We start from the raw sequence: 24,679 nt of genomic DNA on the forward strand, positions 1-24,679 counted from the left end.
AATTTTTGTGGCTTATTATTGATGATAGCTGCCGCTGTCAGTCAATCCTGATTAAAGTTTGTTTCAAACTAAATTTGACATTTATTTATTTTTTATTTATCGCTGCACTAGTTTTCTGATATGGACCTTATTTACAATATTTCTGCTGATGAACTGTTTAGTCAAGCACATTGTTAGTCTTGAATATTTCTGGCTAGAAAGGACATAATAAATTAATAGAAAATTAAAATGTGTGATTAAGAGAGAGGAACATACAGTAAGTCTCCTTTTTGGTAAAATAACAGATTAAATGTTCACAAAACAGCATTCATGACATAACGTAAGTGCAGAAAAGCTTTTCATACCATAAGTTTACAACACAGCTGAGCTTCACAGTAACCAGAAGGACACTGTGAAAGCTCTCACAGATATCATGCTGTCCCACAGAAAGCTGAGGACTGTTGCCAACTGCACCAGCTCTGACAGCGCTTGGCTAGTTTTGCTCTGCTAACTAGGAACTATTGAACACTGTTAAAGAATGACCTAACAATAATCCATTGTTCAAATCACTATAAATTGATCTGTTCTTATTCCTCAAACTCTATCTTCTTTAATGATACATCAAAGCAGAGCACTGTAAAAGTAGTCTGGAACAGCGCAGAGAGTAGAAAAACGGAAATATTTAAATGTTGCAACAGAATAAGTGATGAGTCACACTGTACTCTCCTACTGAAGATCTGTGTCCATTCCAGTCCTGTATAATCAAATCCTGTAAGCAATAATCAAATCCTATAATTTTGCAGGGCTCCTTCATACATCTTCACCTACCTGGGAAGGACATAAATGGTGATAATTGTAATAATTATTTTAATAAAATAGTTATGAACTCATGCTGAATCAGACTCCAGGGATACTGCAGTATTGTGGAGTGGATTTTGGATCCAATTCTAAAAAGACCCAGTAGAACAGTTAGGTTACTGTTTACAGGCAGAGTTGATTTGTGTAGAGCAATAATATCTCTTCCACACAGCTCCTATTAATCCATTTATGTAAAGCCTAAGAGTACATGTCAAACTCAGCTTATCTCCCTGCGTAGTCCCAGCACACCTGTCAGATTTTTTACACCATTATGTTAATTATGCTTGCTCTTAATTTAGCCCTGCATTGTTAATGACATTTCCATGTATACCGTAATTAGGACTCTTGACAAGAAAATACGGAATGGCATTTCCTTTGAAAATCAGATCTTCAAGAAAAAAAAATCAAATCTGGGAAATACTTCTTACATCTGTACTGCAGAAGCACAAGAGCAAAGCCATTATATTAGCTGTGCAAGACTCAGGCTTTCACAAGAGGGTATCGTAACAGTCCCATAACTTCACTCTCTATATTGGACTACAAATCAGAATTACAGTACATATTTATTTAATTCACAAAAGTAAAATTGAATGATCTGAAAAAATACAAGAATAAATATTTTTTTTATCTATGAAAAAAATACTTCTAGTTAACTTATAATGGTAGAATTAGCTTGACACTCAAGTTAAAAAATACATTTACATTATATGTAAAAATGTAGTTCCTGGTATTTTAAGAATAAGACAAATCCGCATCTGATAGATTTAAAGAGGCAAAAGCTCAAATATTTAAAATGCCCTTTCTCTGTTTTTCAGCAAATGATTTCACTAGGTTACTTCCAAGCTAAGCAACCATACATTCAATACAGTTTCTAGATAAATCTTTTGGCTTCACGGATGTGACCTTCACTCAAGATTTATACAATAATATTTTTACTTTGAAAGTTCAGAATACAATGGAATTAATCATCACTGTCAGTTAGATGGCCATCTTCATTTATACAGCAGCACCACTTTTTAATTTCATTTTTCTAAACATGATACATATTAAATTTTGACTCAGACTAGTTTGAATTTTTCAAATAAATTGTCAGTCAGTAAGCCATTTTGATTTACTCAGAACAATAGCTTTTTTAACAGAAAGCATTAAGTATTAATAAGCTCTGAACTGACAACAAAGGAAAAGAAGTGACAGGCAACCACATTTGTTTACACAAGAACCCCGTTTTCACATAAGTCTATCCTGCTTATACTAGAAATATCTACGCAAGGTTTTGATTTAATTAGAAAACAGTTTTTCTGCAGTAGGTAATGTGGTGAGACACATTTTTAAATAGTTTATAACTCAGTACAGACATAAAAATAACTGTAGGACATCTTGGGGGTTGATCAGAGCTTTTAAACAGCTCTGGTTGTTGATTACATTTTCCAAGTTTCCATTATTTTGAAAGGGTTTTGGAATATACATGTCAGAACAGCACCGTTTTTGACACAAGAACAGTTTTGGTCACAGATTAAATGGCATTTCTGTCCCAGAATTCATGCCTAGTCTTTCAGCACGAGTAGTTTCTTTCATGAGAACAAAAGAAACAGAAATCCTTACAAATCTTTATAAGCTTCCAAGTCCAAAAACCCTAAAGATTACCATAGGCTTCCACACATGGAAGCCTTAATACAGTTATAACACTGTCTGTGTCAAGATTACATCTGCTACTATTCTAAAGGTTTTAGCAGGAGAAACAAAGCATTATTAAAATTCACGAGGTATAGATACAGCAGACATGGCTTTGACATTTTCCTGACAAGCACTCCTTTTCTAGCTTTCTAGCTTGTCAGACATTAATAGCATTCACATCCCTGCCTTAGAAAAATTATGAATATGCCCTTTGGGTACAAGGAACATTACTCATGGGGGCTGTGTCTTTGCTAAACCACAGTAGCTCATTAAAAGGATCTGAGTTCATGTTTTATTTCTGCACAAGGATGTGTGGTTCTGCAGCTCAGTTTTATCTGCACAGATTAGCTGTGAGAACTTTTGCAATTGAGCTGGGGAAGAAAAGCTGTTTTTCGACATTTCTAAAGGTTACAAGAACACTCTAATGAGCTACTTAAGTACAATACATAACTCAATAATATATTCTTACCATTACATGTATACAGTTGTAAATAGCACACCACATAAAAGGATATACTATTTTTATTGGTAAAGATACATCCCATTAAGTCTCTGCCAACAGGGTTACAGTAAATACAAACACATACTGTACAGTATACAGAACATAAAATATAATATTCTAAACTTCACCTGATATAATAGAAAGGTGTGATCATTCCCTGCACAAGAAGAGATCCCAGACCTTAAATTCTTTACTGCACTGGGACCATTTCAAAACTAACATTAAACTATTTTCAGCAGCTAGCAGTTAGCACGCAGTACACAGTACTGCAAAAGTACAGCAGAGTTACCTTTCTTTAATCAGTGCTACCACGATCTACATCAGTTAACACATTTTTCCACTGCCACCTCCAATTTATAGATGATCAAACAGAACGATTTTCAGCTTTTTCAGATTTTTACAAATTGTCAAGATTTTGGGGTGAAATAAAAACCTGAAGACACAAGGCCCTTCGAGAATGGAGCGTTCCACCCTTGATTTAAGAGCTGTGGCTTAAGCACTAAAAAGGCATTTTAATCAAGAGATGCTGAACTAAAATTGTACAATGCACTAGAGCAGTGACTCCTGGTTCTGGAGTCCTCAGATGTCTGCTAGTTTTTGTTCCAGCTGGGCCTTTTTTGTACCAGGTATGGAACCAACTGCCCTGTCTTGTCGTCAGGGCTGATATCCCGGCCCAGGGGTGTCAAACTAATAGCTGTGGGCCAGGGCCAGCTATACTGTGTAAGGATCGTGCCTAGTACACATTTATTGAAATGTATGCACATCTACTGTAAGTCAGCACATCACCGTGTGTTCATGGAATTGCAAGGCTGGTTCCCTTTCGATGGAAAAATACAGAACTGACCTGACTAAAAAAACAGAATTATATTAATAAGAATGGACGTCTTGGGCCACTATAAGATGAAAATAGAGATGAATTCGGTGAACCGGAGAAAAACCTAGTCTTTAAAATCCATATCAGGATTTAACCTTATCATGTTGTGCAGACATCCTTGCTTATTAACTTTTATCTTCAGAGATTACTTTTCTTCACCTATGTTATCCCTTAATTTAACTGGACTAAGGAGGCTCCCTTTGGGTCATTTGTCTGAAGCAAAACTCTGTAGCCTGGGTGTTGCACAGAAGCGGAGAAATAGGATTAAGAAACAAAGGAAAACTGGAGGTGAATCCGCCTGAATCAGAAACAGTCTGGCATGCTATTAAAAAAGATAGTACAACCACATTACAACCCGTTTCACTTTTCGAGCCAGGACACAACGTTATTGTGGATTGTTGTACAGTACATCTGGTGAGGATTTTACAATGCCACAATGGCATGAGGCTATTGTGTTAGGCAGGAAAAGTAGACAGCAGTTGTTGTTCAATTAGCTTTAACTTTAAAGAGGCAACAGTCAAGCATACTGTAGGTGAACCAGAACATCAAAAACATCACATTTTTAAAAATGCAACGCAAACCCCCCAGTTATCAATTATGCAGCATAATGCATGCAGTGTTAATCAATTAACCTTTTTGAGTGTGATATCATGGATATCCTGAGAGGCTAGGATATGTCAAGGTATGCCAAATGTGATTATGAGAGAGAACTCCCTGATATTAATGACAATGGACTCCCTAAATGTTAGTGACAACTACAGTACAGAGCTATAGGTGTTTTTTTTTGTTATAAAATTTAAGAAGTCCCTCAGAGACAAGAAAGGAATAATCTAATCTATGACAGAAGTGCTGCAACCCATATCACACCATAAGCATGCACAGTAGGTCCCAGGGAAAGCAAGGTGTTATAACAAGAGGAAAGGTAATATTTAAGTACAGTAGGTCAAAGGCTTTTCCTAAATGCAGACAAAGGAGTACACAATCTTCATTCAGTCAGTGAATGAATGAAGCTGTTATCAGGACCTAATCTGCTAATCATTCCAGCTAACCAAGATGTATAGTACAGTATAGCTAAACATGAGGCATTAACCATTAACCTTTAACAATGCATTAATGTAATGTGTCCGCTGAAATTTAGTTTTCTGTATCTTCCCGAACTCTGTTCTTGTTTTCAAATTCCTCCATACATTTGTTTTTTAAGATTTATTCAGATGAGGAGGTGCAGTTACCCATCGAGTTTCATTTAATAACTTATCAGGGTGTCTGTGACAAAATCTGTATTCACAATAGAAGTGAATTGTTTCTTTGATTTATCCAAAAATGTAGATTTTGTAGCAGCAGAGTATTAAAGTGCCATCTAGTGGCTTGTAAGATTTAACCTTTAGAATAGAGTGGAAATAGTACTAGAGAGTGATCTGACATGGAATTGAATTACTGTATGTTTGTTTTGTCTAGAAATTTAATCTGAAGAAATGCAATTATAGTTACTTACAGATTTACATGTATGGAGTAAAATATATTTTAAAAATCTCTTACATTAGAATTGCTTAAATATCATACAGCACATTGAGATTATTTAAAAAATGCATAAGACGTTTGATGAAAAGGTTGCTTCATATTTATTTTTTGATGCGAAATACGTCATGAATACATCCTGTAGCAAAAGTGATTTCACTTCACTGTCCCAATACAGCTAGATGTGCAATGATGTATTTGTTTTCCAAGCATTTCTCATCATAAAACTTTTACATTTTTATGCCTGTCTCATGTTTATCCTGAACTCTATTTCCAAAGAAATTGGTCTTCACCACTTCCTAAGAACTTTGAAACTGTGAAACAAGTTTATAACAGATGTTAAATTATCACCTAATGTGCAATAAACCTCTCCCTAAAACATGTTCTACTTTATCATATTTCATTCAGGAATTTAGCTGAAGGGAAAATTATTCAGCTTCCAAACATAATACAGAAATAACACACATCTAAATATAAAACTTTGCTTGGTGTCTGGATAAATGCAGATAGTGTAGTGCCTTCCACAATGTTGTTCACATACAGTACATCCCAACTGTATTTCAAATTTCAAAACCAGTTATTCAAATTCATATTCCATCAGTCTCACATGAGCTTGTTGGTAATTTTATCTCTAGTATAAAAGTCTCTAAAAACAGAATAGGCTGATCAAACTCTCCTCCATCTGTGATAACATAAGACACATCAAGTATAAAGTATAGTATTCATTAAAAAGCATATACAGTATAGAAGTCTAGATTAAAAGGTCTTTTTCACTGAAGACTGGTTATATTTAGTTCTGTTTTCTATCACAGTTTTAGTCTTTGGATAGCATAGAATCTTTAACATTACCAACAACATTCATAAGTTGTGGGACTGATGGCAAGATTACCAGAGCATCCTATGACTCAATAACATGTTTAGCAGAGCAACATACTGCACATAAAATCTCAGATGATTCCTCTCATCCTCTCTTTTTAGAAATACTCTCCACCAGATTCCTTGTATAAAGCCTAAGAGAGCATTTACTTCATTTATACATAAAAGCATTCAATTGTGAATAATGAAAAACATGTGTGTAGATCTTATGGTTCTTATTGTTCTAAGATTTTTTACAAGCTAATTGTCTGATTTTTAATCTTATGGCACCAGACGGTTGAGCAATGTTTTTGAATTTGGTTTTGTATTATGGGAACTGTTGTTGTATTGTATTATTGTCATGTATGTCATACAGTTTGTTTATGAGATCTTGATTTGCAAGTAAAAGTCCATTAGGGGCAATAATGGTAAAATCAGAAATACAAGTATTACAATAAGAAAAATAATCAAGGATTTTCATTTCATAGTCTGAAAATCACTCAGGTGCATTTTTCTGAACCTTTCCCGCAAAGGCCAGATGGTTAATTACTCTCAAACTGCGATAAGCTTTGGAGTCTTGCTGGAGTTCATTATCACATCTACAGTACATATCAGGTACCTGTTATAGAGCAGTATTTTACTTTTGCAGAACATGCAGTAGCATAGACGCAGTCCTTCTTATCAAAGTCTGAGTGTACCATTCAGAAATATGCACCTTCACTGCTGTTTGATTCAGGTTAACAGTCACCTTTGAATAAGTGTCTCAAGCAAGGACATACCGATACTCACTGATGGATTGGAATAATAGTGATGCATTATTACAAGGGCTGCTTTTGTACAATTGTTACTATTTTAATTTAGAATGGTTAATTATATCTCAACCTTTTCTCCACATAATGTACAATCGCCAGTTGTGACCTGTACTTTGTTTCTTTTGGGAGATTCAGCTGTCAGAGGAATTCATCCTTTGACACAGTGCAAGTCAGAATTAACTGAAGGGAACACTGAATCATTTGCTAGCTTCACAGCAAGACTGCGATTGTCAGGTGGGTTCTAGGATTTACTGTTTACATAAAGTAAATCCTGTCCAGCAACTTCTAACCCACCACCAGCTCCAAAAGTATTATGTTAGTTGCAGAACAGTTGACTTAGGATACAGCCTGGACTACAACAAAGTGTTTATTTAGAGAAATAAGAACAGAGGAGATTTCATTTTCATCTTTGCACAAACACAACATATAACAATTTCTTGTTATATACTGAAATACTGTTAGCAGTATACTGTTAATAGTATATATAACATATATATATACTGTTTCCATTAATTGCTTTCTAAGTAACAAGACTATGAAATTCTCATTTAGTTATCATTATTGATAAAGAAAATTGCATAATGGATATACATTTATCTTTCATGAATCATACTTAAAGGGCTTCATAATAATACAGTGGTGTGCACACTACTATTTTAATAAAGTGTTCATTATAAAGACTATGAATATTTTGTTTTAGGATTTCTCCAAACATGGGAAGTCTATTGTGTGTACGTCCCTGTATCTGTCAGATGGTAAGACGAATCACCCGCTTCAGAGGGAGATGAGTCAAGCTTCGTCTCCTCAGGCGCTCCTACCGGAGGAAAGTCTGAAGGGAACGGGGAGCATATGGATGGAGACGAAACTGAATATTGTGACAAAGAAGGTGAGGCAATTAGTCCAAACTGTTTTCCTCCACCAGGAGGGGAGACAGTCAGGCCATGCAGGCTGCGTGCTGTCGGAGCTGCAGTCATGCCTGAACACCAAGGGTTGCGCCAACCACCCCCCCTGCCCTGCTCACAGGCACGCCCAACACACTCACCAGCAATTCCTTTGTTCGAACCACTGACTGTACACCTGGGTGTCCCCAGCTGGTACCACCCCGCCACACAACCCTGCGCTCTCTGTCTGCCTCCTCTCTCTGTTTGTTGCCTTTTTTACTTATAGGAACAAGTAATAGGTTTATTCCATGCTGAAAAGAGAAGAAAGAAAACACAACGTTTCGACTGTGGGGAAGATTCCACAGCGGAAACGTTGTGTTTTCTTTCTTCTCTTTTCAGCATGGAATAAACCTATTACTTGTTCCTTTGCAGCCTACCCATGCTGACGCAGCTACCCACCTAAACTACATCTATACTTACAGTACTTATTTCAAGCATTTTGTCAGCCATATGATTCTGCCTTCTGAGGAACACTACACTAGACTGTAACCATTTCCAACATACAGTACAACAGTACATGATAGATATGATAGACTGTATATGATAACCATTTCCAACATACTGTATAAAGCAGTTACAGCTCCAAGTACAGGGTGGGATTACAAAAGAAATACAGTAGTCAACTTTGTTTGGCAGAGTAGGCCAAGCGTATACAGTATGTAATGTATAAACTGAGTAATCTATAAAATACACAAAATATTATTCAGAGCACAGTATATTATGGCATAGATGTATAAACTCTCCAAATAATTCTTAATTTTTGCTAATTTGGCTGTAGAATAGCAGCAATGCAATTTTACTTCTGAACAAGTCCTAATTGCTTGACAGAAGCACACACATGATACTGTGCAAGACAGAAGTGAAAAGAAGGTTGGGGATAAAACTGTGGAAAACTGACTAAGAAACCAAGAGTAAAACTAAACTTAAACTATCGATTATTAAAGTGTCAGGGAACATCAAGTCTTGAAATTGTATTGAATTTATAAAAATACAGAAAATATCAAATGTAAACCATGGAGTAATACAACAAATAACCTAAGCACTGGTATCCTACAGTTTATAGTCTACAGAATATTTCTTCAGATTTCTAGGTATTTATTAAATACATTAAATATTATATAAGTTCACAAAATCTTCCACAGTAAACTCTAATTATTTTTAGAATGTTTTTTTTCTAGCTCCATTTTTCTCAAGATTTCTATCAAATTGTGGACTGATACTAAAAATATAAAAGGGCTAGGCAGTGAGAAATGGAATCTGCTTAAAATAGAATGTCTACTATCTTTGTACTGATTAAAAGCTATACAGTTCATTCTGTATTAACAGACAGTCATTCACAATAGCTAATTTTTCAGATTCCTTCATCTAAGCTTTGAGCTTCTTACCTGTTATGTGTCTTAAATAAAGAACAAGAACAAATATTCTTAAGTTATTTTTTCTGTGTACTGAAGAAGATATTTCAGATTTCATAAGCAGCATCTTGACAGCTTTGGGATTTCTAGATCTGTAAAGAACTGTAATGATTAATGGTGATATTCACTGACTGTACATTTAAATAATACAGCACTGGCAAGTCACTTGATCTCCTAGTGCTCTCTAGTTCTTCTATTATTGAGATAAAAATAACATCTATGTTTTGTAAACTCTTTACAGACAGTTGTCCTCAATTACATATAACTAGAAAATAACGGTACGTTTACTTGACCACAAAAGCAATTAAATGAGATAATAAAACAGAGACAAAATGTCTACGAATTTCAGCATGAGATCTCTTCTTGAAGGTGTGAGATTAGAATCTTGCCTATCAATACAAATTAGAATGTGCAGGATGCCACACTCCACACATTCCACAGGTCTCACTGCCATGGTTACCAGATTCTGCATTATTTTCTCTTTATGCTGAAACCTTGACAGCACATGAACTTCAGGTACAAGCAAATGCAATTTAATTACAAGTGTCATTGGATAAAATCTAAAATGAACCTGTACAGCAATTCAGCAAAGACATTACATACAGTATAAAATATTTTTTTAATGTAGATGCCAAATTAGTCTTCTCCAAGAAAATTAGAATTTTGCCGTCTTCTATAGGCATGAACCACGTACATTAAACCTTTATAGAGTAACACTACGACCTAGAGGAAATTACGGATAAAAAGCATGTGATTCACATCAATACCATTTATTCAAACAGCTTTACTTTTTAACGATTCCTTTACAGAGGCTGGTTTATAACAAGCCAGAAATAACTTTGACTTAACCAACATACAATTCCCTCATCTGACACATGAACGTTTATTAATGAAATATGCCAAGATTTCCTTTGATTACAGAGTAGATTGACCAAAATAAGATATATTATATCTTATTTTGGTCAATCTTATATTTAAAATATCTTAAATATCTTATCTTAAAATATCTAAATAATTTATGGTCCTTGACAAGGAAATGAGTGAGCAGTCTCAGCCTTTTCTAACATCATTAATGGACATCCCCCATTAAATAAACACGGCTCATTAACATGAGTTTTAAAAACCAGCTGATGTTGTTCAGGAATGGAGAACTTGATTAAACATTTACAACTCGAGACTTATGACGTATCACGCTCAACGTACCAATAATGACCTGCTGTGATTTAATGATTATTGTTTGCAATTAGAAGTGGGGAGAGTAAGAACACATCTGATCCTTCCACTATGCTGAAATTCCAAAGCACAATTTTAAGTATAGAAGAAGGGTCTTTCACTCCCAACACTTTCATCAACTGCGAATGCACCAGCAGTAGTAGTACGTTTTTATTCACTCCGATTTAATTACCTTCTCTCCCCTCTGCACGCAAGAGACGCCTCCAGGCTCCTTTGCAAACAGTACCCAGCAGAACCAGCTCTGACCCACTGCCAGACACAGGTCTGCCACAGACAGCACAGCTGCAGCGGGCAAACTCATTTGGATTTTATTTTCCAGAGGAATGTTAAGCTCCCCAAGCCAGTCGAGAGGAAACTCCGTAGTGCAATATTAAGAACTTTGGAAAAGACAGTAAAACTGAAAGGATTTTGAACAATCAGCAATACATTTACATTGGTAACAATTTCCAAATAAAGAGAAGAGCTGTCTAAGAAACTGAGCTGAATTTTCTCTATTTGTAAGGCTGCATTTTAGGATAATTATATTAATAGGGCCATTATAGCAAGGATTTACATTACCTTTCTATTACTTAAGTTCACTATTAAACTATCAGTATTAAACTAACTTATTATTTGCTTATTTTAATTAAATCAGCACACAAGATGAACAAGCTATGTTTTTTATACTGTGGCATGTTTTGCTGCTACATCCTAAAACCATAAAAGCATCTTTCTGGCCCTGTGGAAAGATGGTCATTTTCTTATTTTTCTATTAACAGCTAGAATAACAAAGTTTTTCTCAGTTTATTATGTATTATCTTCCACACAGGCAGCATAAATACACATTATGCAGTACATGTCACAGGAGTAACTAGGAACTGTAGAACACTATAACCATTATAAAAAGCATAGAACTAAAATGCAACTATATTTAAGGTTTAAAATTAACTAACAAGACATATCCAAAGGGGTATATAGGCAAGGTTAACCTTTGGGATTATTTCACACTGAGTAGAAAAACAAGGACACAGGGACACACTTGAAAATCCAAAAAGGAATTTAAGACAGAGACGTAAACACAGGTGGTTGAGGATCAGACATCTTTAAAATAACATTTTGTATGGATAAATGTATGTATGTATGGATAAAATTTCGGTTTCACTTATCTCCTAACCTCTCAAAAGAGCAAGATGGACTACCTTGTTTGCTTCCTTTCTTGTGTTCTCTCCATTTTTACCAACGAAAAAATAAAATCTGTTTGAATTTTAAAAATGAGGGAAAAATATCTACTCTCTCCTGAAGGGAAAGCGATCCATTACACAGTCAGGTCATACGTTAGCAGAGGGTCTTAAGCCTCCTCTCTTCAGGCAGACATGAAAGTCAATACTGTCTTACAGAGAAACAGTGAAAACCTGCAAATCTATTAGAGAAGATGGCCAGCGTCTTCTGGGAACAAGGGAGGGGTCAGTCAGAATCAGTCGTCTTGCCTGCCTTCCTATCTAGAGTAAATCAAAAGCATCGCTATTCAGATGAGTAAGGCTATTATAAGTAAATCTCAATTTTAAGTGGGTAACTGAGTCAGCATGCATAGGCTGCAAAGGAAAAAGGAAAAGTCTTATTCCATGCTGAAAAGAGAAAAAGAGGAAACACAATGTTTCGGCTGTGGAGCCATCATCAGGTGTGAGAAGAAGGCTCCACAGCCGAAACGTGTTTCCTTTTTTATTCTCTTTTCAGCATGGAATAAACCTTTACTTGTTCCTGTGCAATCTAAATTTTAATCTGTATTAGCTCTGGCATTAATAGATAATTTCCTTTTAAAAGGAGAAATATAGCAGAAGGATTTTCTCTAGCCACTATTATAATTTTTAAATATATTATTAAAAAAATCTGTTTGGGCTCAAATAGCAAAGGCATGCAACCAGAAGATAGGTGGAGTCCTATAATGCATCTTTGTTTTAAGTTCAGTCAGGCTGTTTGGACTAGCAACAGAGATTCAAAACTGGGTCGGTGGAAAAGAGAAAAAAATATATTTTTCTTAAAGACGTGAGCACATAGAAATGTAATACCTACATTTTTATGGTCCCTGACAAGGAACTGAGTGAGGACTTCTTATCTCATCCTTTTTTTAACACTATTAATTGACACCCCCTATTAAATAAACAAGGCTCATTAACATACAGTAGGTTTTAAAAACAAGCTGACTTTGTTCAGGAATGGAGAACTTTATTTAAACATCTACAACTCGAGACTTAAGATGAATCACGCTCAATGTATAATAATCATTTTGAACTGTCAGTGTTTTGTATGTTTCCATTTGAATCCTTTCCAGGATTCATGGAAAAACTGTCAACTTCTTTCATTCTTGTTCTTAATACCTCGCCATTTGTATCCCTTTTGTTACATTTTGGAATGCCCCAATTTTTTTTTTCATGACTCAGCTCTCCAGCAACAGAATGCGACATGTGGGATTGATCTTCTCACACCCCCACGTGCGGAATCATTCATCATTTGACATGTTTTAGGCTCCATACAGCCTGACAGGAGAGTTAGCCCACTATGTCATACCGATGCAATGTACAGTAGGCTGGCAGTAGAGAATTTCCTACTGGCTGGAAAGCAATGAGACACCTAATCCCAGCTCTACCCTAGATCACACATCACACAATTGTGCACCATAGCTTCGGGAGTCACGGGTAGGTACTTGATTTGATAGGCAGGCTTGAACATGCAACACCTAGAACTTAAATTGCACTCAAAACAATTAAAATCACCGTCGCCAACAAAATGCAATCAGACTTCTTTTAGTCAATGTAGGATACCACAGAGTTACCACTGACTACAATTAGAGACCCAGCAGGTTTTTTTTTTAATGGTTGAATAAAACACTGGAATGTTGTGGACTATCTCCTGGAAGATCAGTGACTACACTCCCATAGGCAGACAACTTGAGATCGGTGTTGCAAGGTCTGAAACTTGGAGACAGGAATGGGACACAACCAGCTAGTTTTCTAACATCAATGCTATGGCTTCAGCAACACAGGCAGCATTGTAACCATCTGCCTTATCAAGCTGGCACACTCACATCGAGTGGTAATATGTTCCTTACACCCTGTGTGTAGCCTGCATTTTCTGAATGGAACTACTACATAGCTGTGTTCCTTCACAGCTGCAAGCCAGGATGTACCACCAGGCAAGGGAAAAAAAGACACTGATGCCCGGATTTAAACCCACAAGAGACTGAATACTGAAAAGCAATATGCTGGACCTATTACTGGACTTTAAAGGAAGCTTAAATCATTATTTCAGCAGAGAGGCGAAAACAAGGTCAGGGCCACTGAAACAGCAAAGCTTTGGAAAGACACAGCAGGTAAAAAGCAAAATCATACAGAGTGCGATTCACTATGCCAAGGATAAAAGCAAAATTCTGCATGTTGAGCCCAAAAGCTGACTCAGAAATACAGAAAACATTACTGGCAAGCCTAGCAAAGTGCAAGCACAAGGGCTGTTCAGGATATACTGTGATAACTAGGGACAATGATAAGTCTGTAGCCATGGTCAGATTCAGTACCCAGCCATTCTCCTGGGCTGATAGAAATGTACATGTACACCAAACCTGCCCAGAAAAAGAAACACCCTAGACATTTCACGCAAAATCCCAGACAGCCTAAAAGTCCTATACTGTATATAAACAAGCACTTAGTGAGTCTACATCCATTTTCTAACCGTTTAATCCAGTTCAGGGTCGCAGGGGAGCACAGAGCCTAACTGGGCAAGCAACAGGCACCAGGCAGGATGTACCCTGGACATGACACCAGTCCTTCAATGGGCAGACACAGACACAGACACTCACGCCAGGACCAATCTTCCTGAAGCCAATTAACCAACCAGTATGACTTTGGACTGCCGGAGGAAACTTGAGCACCCGCACGGACACAGGAGAACATGCAAACTCCACCCAGATAGCACCCCAGAATTGTCCAGAGCTGAACCTAGTGGCCCAGAGCTGCAAGACAGCGGTGCTACCCACTTCACCGCTGTGCCTCCCATGAGTATACATATTGAAAAGAAATAATCAAATACACATGTGGAAGCCACACTTCACCAATTGAATATGGGGTGTTTTGAGTTGTTTCTTGAACAAAACATCACAGTGTGATACCACTTAGCAGCCAAAAGAAAATCAACTTCTAATTGAAATTAACCACTCAATGTTTGATGTGATCTAGAAACCTTGCCTCATGTACTTGGTTACTGGTTTGGCTCTTGTGTTTTTTGTCCGTACTTAACATTTTAAAATATTTGACCACTAAGCGATCACTTTAAATGTAACTTCAGTGTTAAAATTCACTGACAGGGCCACTAGTAGTTATAGTGTAAGTGTTCAAGGCATCGTTGTTATTTTTTCTTATAAATAGTAGTTCCACCAATGCTACATTCTCTAGAAAGATCATGATTTTGATTAAACCTATCATATCCATTGAAAATGAGATAATGCTTCCAGTGTACTGCTGAAACCACACAAGACTGCATGCTTCCATTCTAATGCAGGAAACTAATTTGTCATTTTAAGCTGCGAATACTTAACTGCATGGATTTGTTCTGCAGAAGGAAGGGGTCATAGCTGTGTGATTAGCAATTTCACACTCATGTTTTTAAATAGCTATACCTAGTGTTGTAGTCATATTCCTATACACATATAAGAAGAACAACCCTGTTTAAATGCATGGGACCAAGTCCATCAATGTCAATTGCTATTCTGCAATTCAGTCTTAACTAGCTTAGATTCAGTGCAAAGCTTCTCCACATCGCTCTTACAGTATATTGCACTGTTTCCTTACTGCTAGTATAAGCAGTTGTAATCCGGAAGCACACTCCCCTTGTTCTAATATTACTCGAATGCAGCTGTGGGGGGATATCATTGGCAGAAAAAGCTATTCAGGCTCAATTGCATTAGGAATAAACATTTTAATGTCATTTCCAGTAGTCATATCAGAATGTTGAATAGCCAATTCTCAGATTGTATTTTTAAGTAACCTATATACCATACATACAGCATAAGGGTTCTGTAAGCCATTTTCATGGAACAAGATTGATACACTGCAAATTAATAATGTTCCAAATATAACTCCATACATTGCGTGCATGGCACAAGATGAATACAGTGCAAATAAATAATCAATGTTAAAAATAAACATCCATTCATTACCCATAGCTACAGTATCTCACCCTAAGGAGAGTCACAACAGAAAATAAACATACACCACTTAGTGTTAGTAAAATCTCACTATGGATCTATCACAGTAGGATGAGTATTATTCATTGTATTCAAGAATGTTTAAAAAGGATCTCAAAATTTGTGTGCATGTACTTTGTGCATGTCTCCTTTGCTTTATTACCTCCCTGGGAAACCCTAAATGGCCATGGTCAGTTTTACATGTATATTTTCTTGATTCATACCACGAACCAACAACTAGACAAAGAAGTTCAGGGTTTTTGATGAAAGTACAGTAACAATGCAATCAGAAGGCTGAAAACAGATTACAAGAAGACAAAGCAGTGATGGTCACATACGCAGGCATCATAACGGTGATAAGGATGCACACAATAGGGAAACCAGTGAGATCAGACATGTCTTCAGCTCTGTCTGAGCAGGGAGGGTCTGGCGCTGTAGAGAACCAGCACCCATTCTTTCACGTCCCTTCGAAATCAGTATTTCTTCACGCAACGTATTGCCTCAACAACCAATAACAGAGCACAAATTACAAGTGTAGCACATACAGTATATCCACACCCCTTTCGTAGACTGTAAACATCCCATCTGCTTTCTAGAGCTATGTCAAGCTCTGGAAACACCCTTGTGTTGTCACATTACACTTTCATCAATCACTGGCACTTTTTACCATCAACGGAGACCAACTCCTCCGGGACATTCTGTGGAAAACAGGCATTTGGAAAAGAGCAGCTCCTGGCAAAGCTGGCTTCTCAGAGATAACCAGCCAAGAAAGAGGCTCAATAAGGCAGGATATGTGATTCAAGTATTGTCAGGGGACTGCTTTTTTCTTGAAGCTAACAAAGCTGAAGATAACGAAGGCACGTATCAATAATTTAAACCTTAACCCTTCTGCTTCTTGACTCTTTCTTCTTAATTATGAGACTTGGTTTCTTCATAAATTATATATAGTTAATCCATAAATTATAAGTTTTTATATAAGGGTAAAATTTCTCATTAAAATCAGCATAAGAAGGAGAAAAAGATACCAGAGTTCACATATTTTTCTAAAGATCTTTTGTACAATGTTTTGAATTGAAATACATATTTTCAATAAAACGAAAAGCAATTTCCTGCCAATATAATTGTTGAAAGATTACATGCACAGTTGTGAGATATACAATATGGTAATAATAGGTTATATTTATGTGGCCATTTATGTGCAAAGAGTAAATGAAAACAACAACCCCTTCCTACAAGACCAAAGGCAAGAAGTGAAAATACATGTACCCCTCACTAGGGACCAAACAGCGCACTGAAACAACGCAATAACAATAAGGGGCTTACAAAAACTAGAAAAAAAATAGCAAAACAGACTGGTTAGCAGGGATGAAGTCCGTGGTGACTAAGAGTCCTCCAAAAACACAAATCACAGTTCCCTCAAGTGACAGCTCCCCTGTGGTGAAGTCACAATAACAGTGAGCTTGGGCGTACAGCTATCAGAAAATCAGCACTCCACCAGCTCCTTCAGTACATTCTAAGCCAATCACACCCATTAAAAGAGCATTTCGACTCCACATCGGTGCAAATATGCCGTTTAAAAACCACCTCCTCCCTCAGGATCTTGGAGGGGCAGGAGAGCCCTGTTCTCGTCCAGCTGACAAGAAGCACCAGTGTCTGCTTGGCTTGTTCCTGAAGGAGCTCAACTTCAGCACCCACACATTACAGCCCCTTTTCCTCCATCGCAGAGGTTGCGAGCCCGGGAAATTTACCTTTTTTGGCCGTTTCCGCCTCTGGCCGATGCCATTTTGCTTCTCCGCAGCATCGCCCCTGGGAGCTGTCTCTTCGTTCATGGTGAGAACTGTTTTTCCAAAACGATCAGCAGGTTTTCACCACTACGGAGCTCTGCCATTAAAGCCTCTTGTTTGCACAGTCCACACTGAGAGTGGCACTGAGCAGAGGCAGGGGAGTGAAGGGGGGGGCAGTGGGAAGGAGGGAGAGAGGGAAGGCACAATGGTGTTGCCATGGCAGCAGCTGCCACCAATGTTTATCTGAATACGTTACTAAATTTGATTTAACCAATTGCCATCAGGGCTGAGGTTGTTTTTTTTTTTTTTTCCACAATCGCAGGCGGATCTGCAAAAGGGCACCGAAGAACCAAAGGTGATCAATAATGCATGAACGGTTTGGAATGTAGGGGTGATAATTTAGCCAAGCCACAGACACATGACTTTTCACATTGCAGTACCTCTTCCGAAACTGTGACAAAAACCAGTAAAAGAATAATATATTGATGTCCTGCGTGATCTTGTGAATTTGTTTTAAATGCTGTACTTTTCTTAATTCAGAATGACTTGGCTTCCAGTCATTTTCTTTCATACTTCGTAAGTATCCAAACCATATTAATTCTTCAGTCTTGATAACATCAATTGGCGTTAGTAGATCCTGTGCAAACACCTGCTTTCTTAATAATACCTGAAACTACCATTGGTTTTCACAGAACGTGTATCGATATGACCTCCTGCATTTGCATATACAGTAATCTTAACAGTCAGAGCACTGTATCCTTTTATCTCAAACAGAATCATCACCTTATTATTTATACAGTAATTATGGTTAGTGACACTGATTCATTTTACAGCCTAATAGTAAAAATAAATAAGAGAGCCTAGATAAGAGGGTGCCAACAACAGCATTTTGAACTCCACAGACATTCTGGCAAGCAGGCCACATTTGGATGATTATTCTCTCTTCACTGCATCAACTGTGAATCCACTGTACCTTGCGTGTACTGTAATTACAGGGTGAATTTGTAATATCACTAACTTGTATCTCACTGGAGTATGATAGAACTCCTCTACAATGCAAGCTACAGCATAACCATTATGTGATGCTTAAATGTAAAAAAAAACAAGAACAACAATGTATTTAGATAGGATCTTATAAATTATTCACACAATTATATCCAGGCAATTTTAATGAGTGAGTGCAATTATCCCATGATCATAAAAGTACTACAAGTTGTAGGCATCTGCCTCAAACAAGTACATAACAATAGGATCATTACACAACAATTCAGAATACCCCATCTACAGTGTCACTTCTGTATTTTAAAAGTGCTTGCAAAATACCAGCTGTCTTTCAAATCTAGTTTTTAGAATAAGATTTAACTGCACAAAAAAACAAACCAAAGATGCAATCCATTCATACCAGTGATTGTGTTGCTTTCCTCAAAACCATCTTAATTATACAGCTTCAAATAGCCAGAATGTGTTTATTTAGAGGATTTATTAAATGAAGTACTGTGTAGCAGCACAGAACAAGTGTTTAATTATAAAGTCAGCTTTAATGTATTATTGTACTATTATTAGGCACACACGTGCAGTAACATTTTTCACAGTTAAGCTTCACAGTATGCACCTTCATCCTTATCATCTTCAGTTTTTATTAATTCGGAGTTGGGTTATCCTCATCAAGCTTGCTCAAGCAAATATTCAGCTTCCATCCTGCCATGATACAAAGTGTCTTCATGTTCACTGTTTCTCTCCTGGGATCTAGACCCTAATCCGAAAATTAATTATTCTAGATATCCAGACCTTTTTTCATATCAATCTCTTCACTCTTATGGCAAATTTCACTCTTATTTTAATTGAGCATTAACCAATTGCTTTTTTATTGCTTGACGCATTTGTCCAACTGGCTTTCCTTTTAGGTTATAAAAGATCGTTTTTAGAGTCATTCCCTCATCTCCTTAAGCAGACTAACCACTTTTTTTATTACTTTTGTTTAACACATCTGTTTTTTTCAAATATAGAACACTTGTTTGTTCTGGAACCTGTGTTATCACAGATGGGTTCAGATAAAGGAATTTCAGTGAGATTGCAAAAGAGGAATAATTTGCCACTCTACATTTTGCATGAAACAACAAAGGGCATGTTCGTTAATCTTTAACAAATAGTCAATTCTGAATATTTTCATAGCACTTTATTATAATAAAATACACCTTACCATAAGATAATACATAACATGATTTATAGCCAAACAGTCAAACACAAACCACACATGTTTTAAAGTCTAAAAGCATAGAAATCAAGTTGAACAAATTTATTGTGGTTAATTTTCACAACAACTTTTCAACAACAACATCAACATAACATGATTTCATGATTTCTGATGGAATAAGCAGAAGAAGAAACCAGCACTCTTGCTGCTTTTTAGTTGTTGGACTGGAAATGGAATCAACAAAAAATGTACTCATCTTTACGTCATCACTACCAGCACCACTACCTGCTTACAGTACTGTGTGTCTAGGCAGATAAATGCAGAGAAATAACTTTTGCTGACTTCACCATGTCATGTAGGTGTTGCTAACTTGGCTTGAACACTTGGAAGAGTGCTCAGCCAGGTCACCCTCAGATGAGATTCTCTTGCAGTTTAAAAAAACATGGCATGTCTAGGTACAGTATGTCTCCTTTTCTGATCTTGAGAGAATTGTCTGGGACAGTAATTGCACAGACAGTTCTACACAACCGGGACCAAACTTTTTCCTCCTCCAGTAAATCAAGGGCTTTAATAAAGTGAGCACCGGCGCCACTATGCCAGATTGGTGAGGACAGGTGGGGATTGTTAGCGTTGGAAGACTGCCCACGGGGAAGGAGATAACTGAAGGGAAACCAAATGTCCCTCCAGGCTGGGGGCTGTGCATGGGGACAGTTACATTACTTGATCATGAAATAGCACATGCAATCATTTTTAGCTTGTAACAAAATTAATATTACTGCGAAGTGATAATTTCCTCTGCAGAAAGGATGAGAATCAGAGCAACTGCCAGCACAACACCAAAATACCTGAAGAAGCTATAAGATCTCGCATGATTCATTTGATGTGAATTTGTCATTCCTCATCATGTGCTTTCCTGTTTTCTTCACTGCTTTTTATCTATTTTTTATTTTTAACTTCAAGCAATATCAAAAGACGGGGTCAATGATATGAAATGAATTGACTCTTTTGTTTCTCTGGTTCATTTCCGATCCACTATAACTGCCTGCCAAACAAACAGCTCAACATGAAATGTTTCTTCAAAGACACTCATTTAGAAACGGATAATCAGTGAATAAATGAGATTCAACAGACGCTTCACACCAGATTATACTGATGCTGCAAAACCTCAAAGATCACCTTGAGATTTTAAAATAATGCTTTATGCTGCTTGCTGTTCAGATTTTGTATAGGTAATGCTGATTGTCTTCTTTGCAAAGTGAAAGTTAATACATGTGAAATCAGGGGAAAATACTAGTGTATAAGATTCATTATTGATGTTTATTAATCTAATGTTTGTAACAACTAGAAAATAAATTCCTAAAGAATTGCGCCTCCAGAATAAAAAAATATATACCTGAAATGAGAAATCTGAAGCTGTAGAAATGGTCATTAATGAAGAATTTTGCCTACGCTTTGCATAGGGCATTTTATTGAATTGTTAATTAATAAAGTCTACATGTACTATGATATTCATGACAAGAAAATGCACAAAGGGTCCAATGTCAAAAGTGCACATCAGCCACTATTGTGAAGCAAAATCCTCCTAATACCACATACAGTGCGTTTTCAAACTGTATATCAAATCAAAAATCAAAATGTAATCAACTGTTTGGCAGTTACCTCCTTTATATATCTTGTATTTCTTGAATGGGGTATGCGAAAATACAAATATGGCTGATAAAGTGATCTTATCTTACTTATGACATTGAACAATGGACTGTGATGTCCTACTGTTTACATTTCTTATTTTGCATTTTACAAGACTGGAATAAAAGAGGTATGAATGGCTTTTGCCATCAAGTGGCAGAGATTCTCTATTTTAAACAGTAATGCGCTGTGAAATACCATATAATGCAAGATAATAGACAAATTGAGTCACAACAGAGTCCATCCTTTAGACAGCTCATCAGCCAATGAGCGTGTTTACCAAACTGCCATGAAGACAATGCTCAGGCTGCCCTTTTCAAGTGACAATCTGAAGAATAATTTCTTACATATAGCACGTCTTTTGTTGCCAAAAGACTATGCTTTTTCTGCCAGAAAAGCAGCAGGGGAATCATTATCTGGCATGAATGTTTCTGAGGGATGATGGTGTTTGTTGGAGGGTGTGCATGAGAATAATAGTCATCTGGGGTTTCAAGCTCATTTCTAATGAGGGGTTTTCTGCCTTTGCACAGTGCCTGTCCTACTCAGCTGGATAGCTCTGATCAGCCAGAAGCGATATAACAACAATCCGAACAAAGAGTCCTGAAATACAACACATACTCCAAAAGGGCAAAGTTTGACAGAAAGTTTTCTTGCTTTATACCAAAAACTAAAACTATCACTAAAAGGAGTTATTCCTCAATGTATTCTTTTGCAAGAAAATATTAAATAACAATTCTTATGCATTAGACTCTTGTGCACCAAACGGTAAAATAATATAGTAATATATTTAAGAGTTTACACAAAAAACTCGTGTAAAACTCAAAACTCAAAACTTGGCATCTAGTATATTCAAGAGTTTACATGATGTACATTTTTGTATGCAAAATCCCGAACGAACCGGTTTTAGTAAACACATTTTGGTGCCAATCCAAAAGGAAAGTATAAATAATTTTCTCTAATAAGCTTTTAAGAGCCAATGGAATGAAACGTCTACTACATAGCACGCGGGACCAAAAGAGCAAGACTTCTTTGTACCCTTCTGCTTTTCCCTAAAATTATAGTGAGTTAAGGAATCATCTTTTCCTACCTTTTACTAGCTCACATAATTGGAATTAGTGTATTCAGCATTCAGTATTCAGTATTCAAAAAGGAAAGGACTCTTTATTACTGAACTGCCTTCTTCATACTGTATATATGTATAACTGAGCATGCTAGTGGTTCTACTATCTAATCCAGAGTCTTTAATTCAGTGTTGGCAATAAATTTATGTGTACAGACACGGTCCTCATGTATACAGCACATACGTCATGTACATATTAGTGGTTTTAACCAAATGAGATGCAAAGCAAGGAAATACAGTATATTCCAGTAGTCCTCTTTAGCACTTTTACACTTTACATCATACCTGTATGATGACAAGAGAGAAACAGATCACAGACCTGGCGCCACTTTGAAAGACTTCAAAGAGACACCTCAGACACCAGGGTGGGACCATCCTCTCGTCTGCATTCAGAATGCAGGTCAGATTTTGTGTTGCTGTCACCATGGAAACCAGTCTCTCGGTCTGGAGCCCATCTGACTGAAAGCAGTCCCCTGGGTCTGTGGTTATTAAACAACAGAATCTCAAACTGGTATCGCACCTAATTTGAAGACGCTCTTGCAGATGTGTCTCATGGTGTTAATGTATCTCATAAATACTGTATACATACGCATGAAGAAGGCTCCACCGCCGAAACGTTGTGTTTTCTTTCTTCTCTTTTCAGCATGGAATACATCTTTTACTTGTTCCCTTAGAGTTAAAATTGGCATACAAGGCTAAGTTTCTCTAGTGATTTAAAATTCTTCAAGCAAGAGGAGGAACATCATAAAATTGTGGAGCAGATACCATCTACAACCCTTGATTGAAAATACCATGCAAACTCTTAACAAGATTAATTTTAGAGCTTTTTGGCCACCATGAGAAGATGGGTTATGAAATATATTTTGATTAAATCACCCATTACAACAACCAAAAATATAATATTAGTACAGTATTTCAAACATGTGAGATCAATAACAGTGAGGTTTAACTACACAAGATTATTTTTTTGGAAATGGCAAGGACTTTGAATTATTAGTTATCTCTGTTTACTTGTAATACCTGGATGCTTCCTAATAACTACACAGTTCACAAGATTAGGATGATGACATGTTATATTATGTATCTGTTGGCTTGTGAAGAATCTCAATAAGATCATTATTTCAGATTATTAATGACCATTATGAGAGAGGAAACAGTTCCTGCTCAGCACACAGCTGGTAGCATCAGCACCTGCTCAGCCTTTTTTTTTTTATATTCTGGAAGCAATGTCAGAGGCTTAAATAGGGTGTAATGAAGGAAATGTGCTACACACAGTATTCAGGCTTGCCTGCTTGATAGGTTTTAATTTCACGTGAAATGGTGTTTTCACAAAGCAGTATAGAGAAATACATAAGGATAAGCACATCCCGCAAGATTTAGAATGAGAAATTCCTATTTGAATAATTTTATTTATTATCCTCTTCTGTATTTTATTGTGTTTATAACATTAACATCCTTTATTTAATTTTTCAAAAACAGTTTAACTTCCTTTATTAGCTTTCCCACCTGTCATTTAAAAATCTCTCTTTTCTTTACCACTCTAGAAATACTTGACAAGCCAGTGCTGATGTAGGGGGAAAATGAAAATAACCTACAGTGCATTTTTTACTCTTTCATTTTAAATAGTAAATTGTACTGAAGGGGCCTAGGATATCGGCTTGGAACGACACCTCATTATCATTCTTTATACCCCTTTATAAGTGAATATGCTCTATCCTCAATGAGCAGAGAAACTAACAACTGACTTCTGGTGACACGACTTTTACATGAGAAGAGTGGCTTTAAGTTGGAAGCCAAAGCAGAGCACACTGAAGCACTGTGAGCTGTGTGGACTGCAAACCCAGAAAAATGCAGTTTACTGGGTTCACAAGGAGAGTCTTTCAGACCACTTGTGCACTTCTGCATCCACGTGGAGTTCAGTGAGACCCGCTTCACTGAATTAGTGAGGTTTCAATAATAGTTTACCTGAATGTGGTCCATATCACCTGCATACGATATGACAAAAACAATCAGAATCCTTTCTAACCA

At 36.8% G+C, this 24,679-nt stretch overlaps 1 protein-coding gene across 4 annotated transcripts in view; it reads right to left on the reverse strand.

The window, feature by feature from the left end:
• The window catches only part of LOC148677655 (ankyrin-2-like), a 175,112-nt gene that overhangs the window by 115,975 nt on the left and 34,458 nt on the right, over nucleotides 1-24,679 (reverse strand). Inside the window, exon 1 of one of the 4 annotated variants that reach the window (XM_088616670.1) lies at nucleotides 17,616-17,803. The exons of the other annotated variants lie outside the window; for them this stretch is intronic. Within the exon in view, the coding sequence (XP_088472796.1) occupies nucleotides 17,616-17,696 (81 nt within the window). The 5' untranslated portion in view covers nucleotides 17,697-17,803. Of the gene's footprint in view, nucleotides 1-17,615; nucleotides 17,804-24,679 lie in introns of those variants that run through there. 4 annotated transcript variants of the gene reach the window in all.

Source organism: Lepisosteus platostomus, chromosome 1 (genome assembly GCF_059453375.1).
Source record: "Lepisosteus platostomus isolate fLepPlt1 chromosome 1, fLepPlt1.hap1, whole genome shotgun sequence".
Taxonomy (NCBI): domain Eukaryota; kingdom Metazoa; phylum Chordata; class Actinopteri; order Semionotiformes; family Lepisosteidae; genus Lepisosteus; species Lepisosteus platostomus.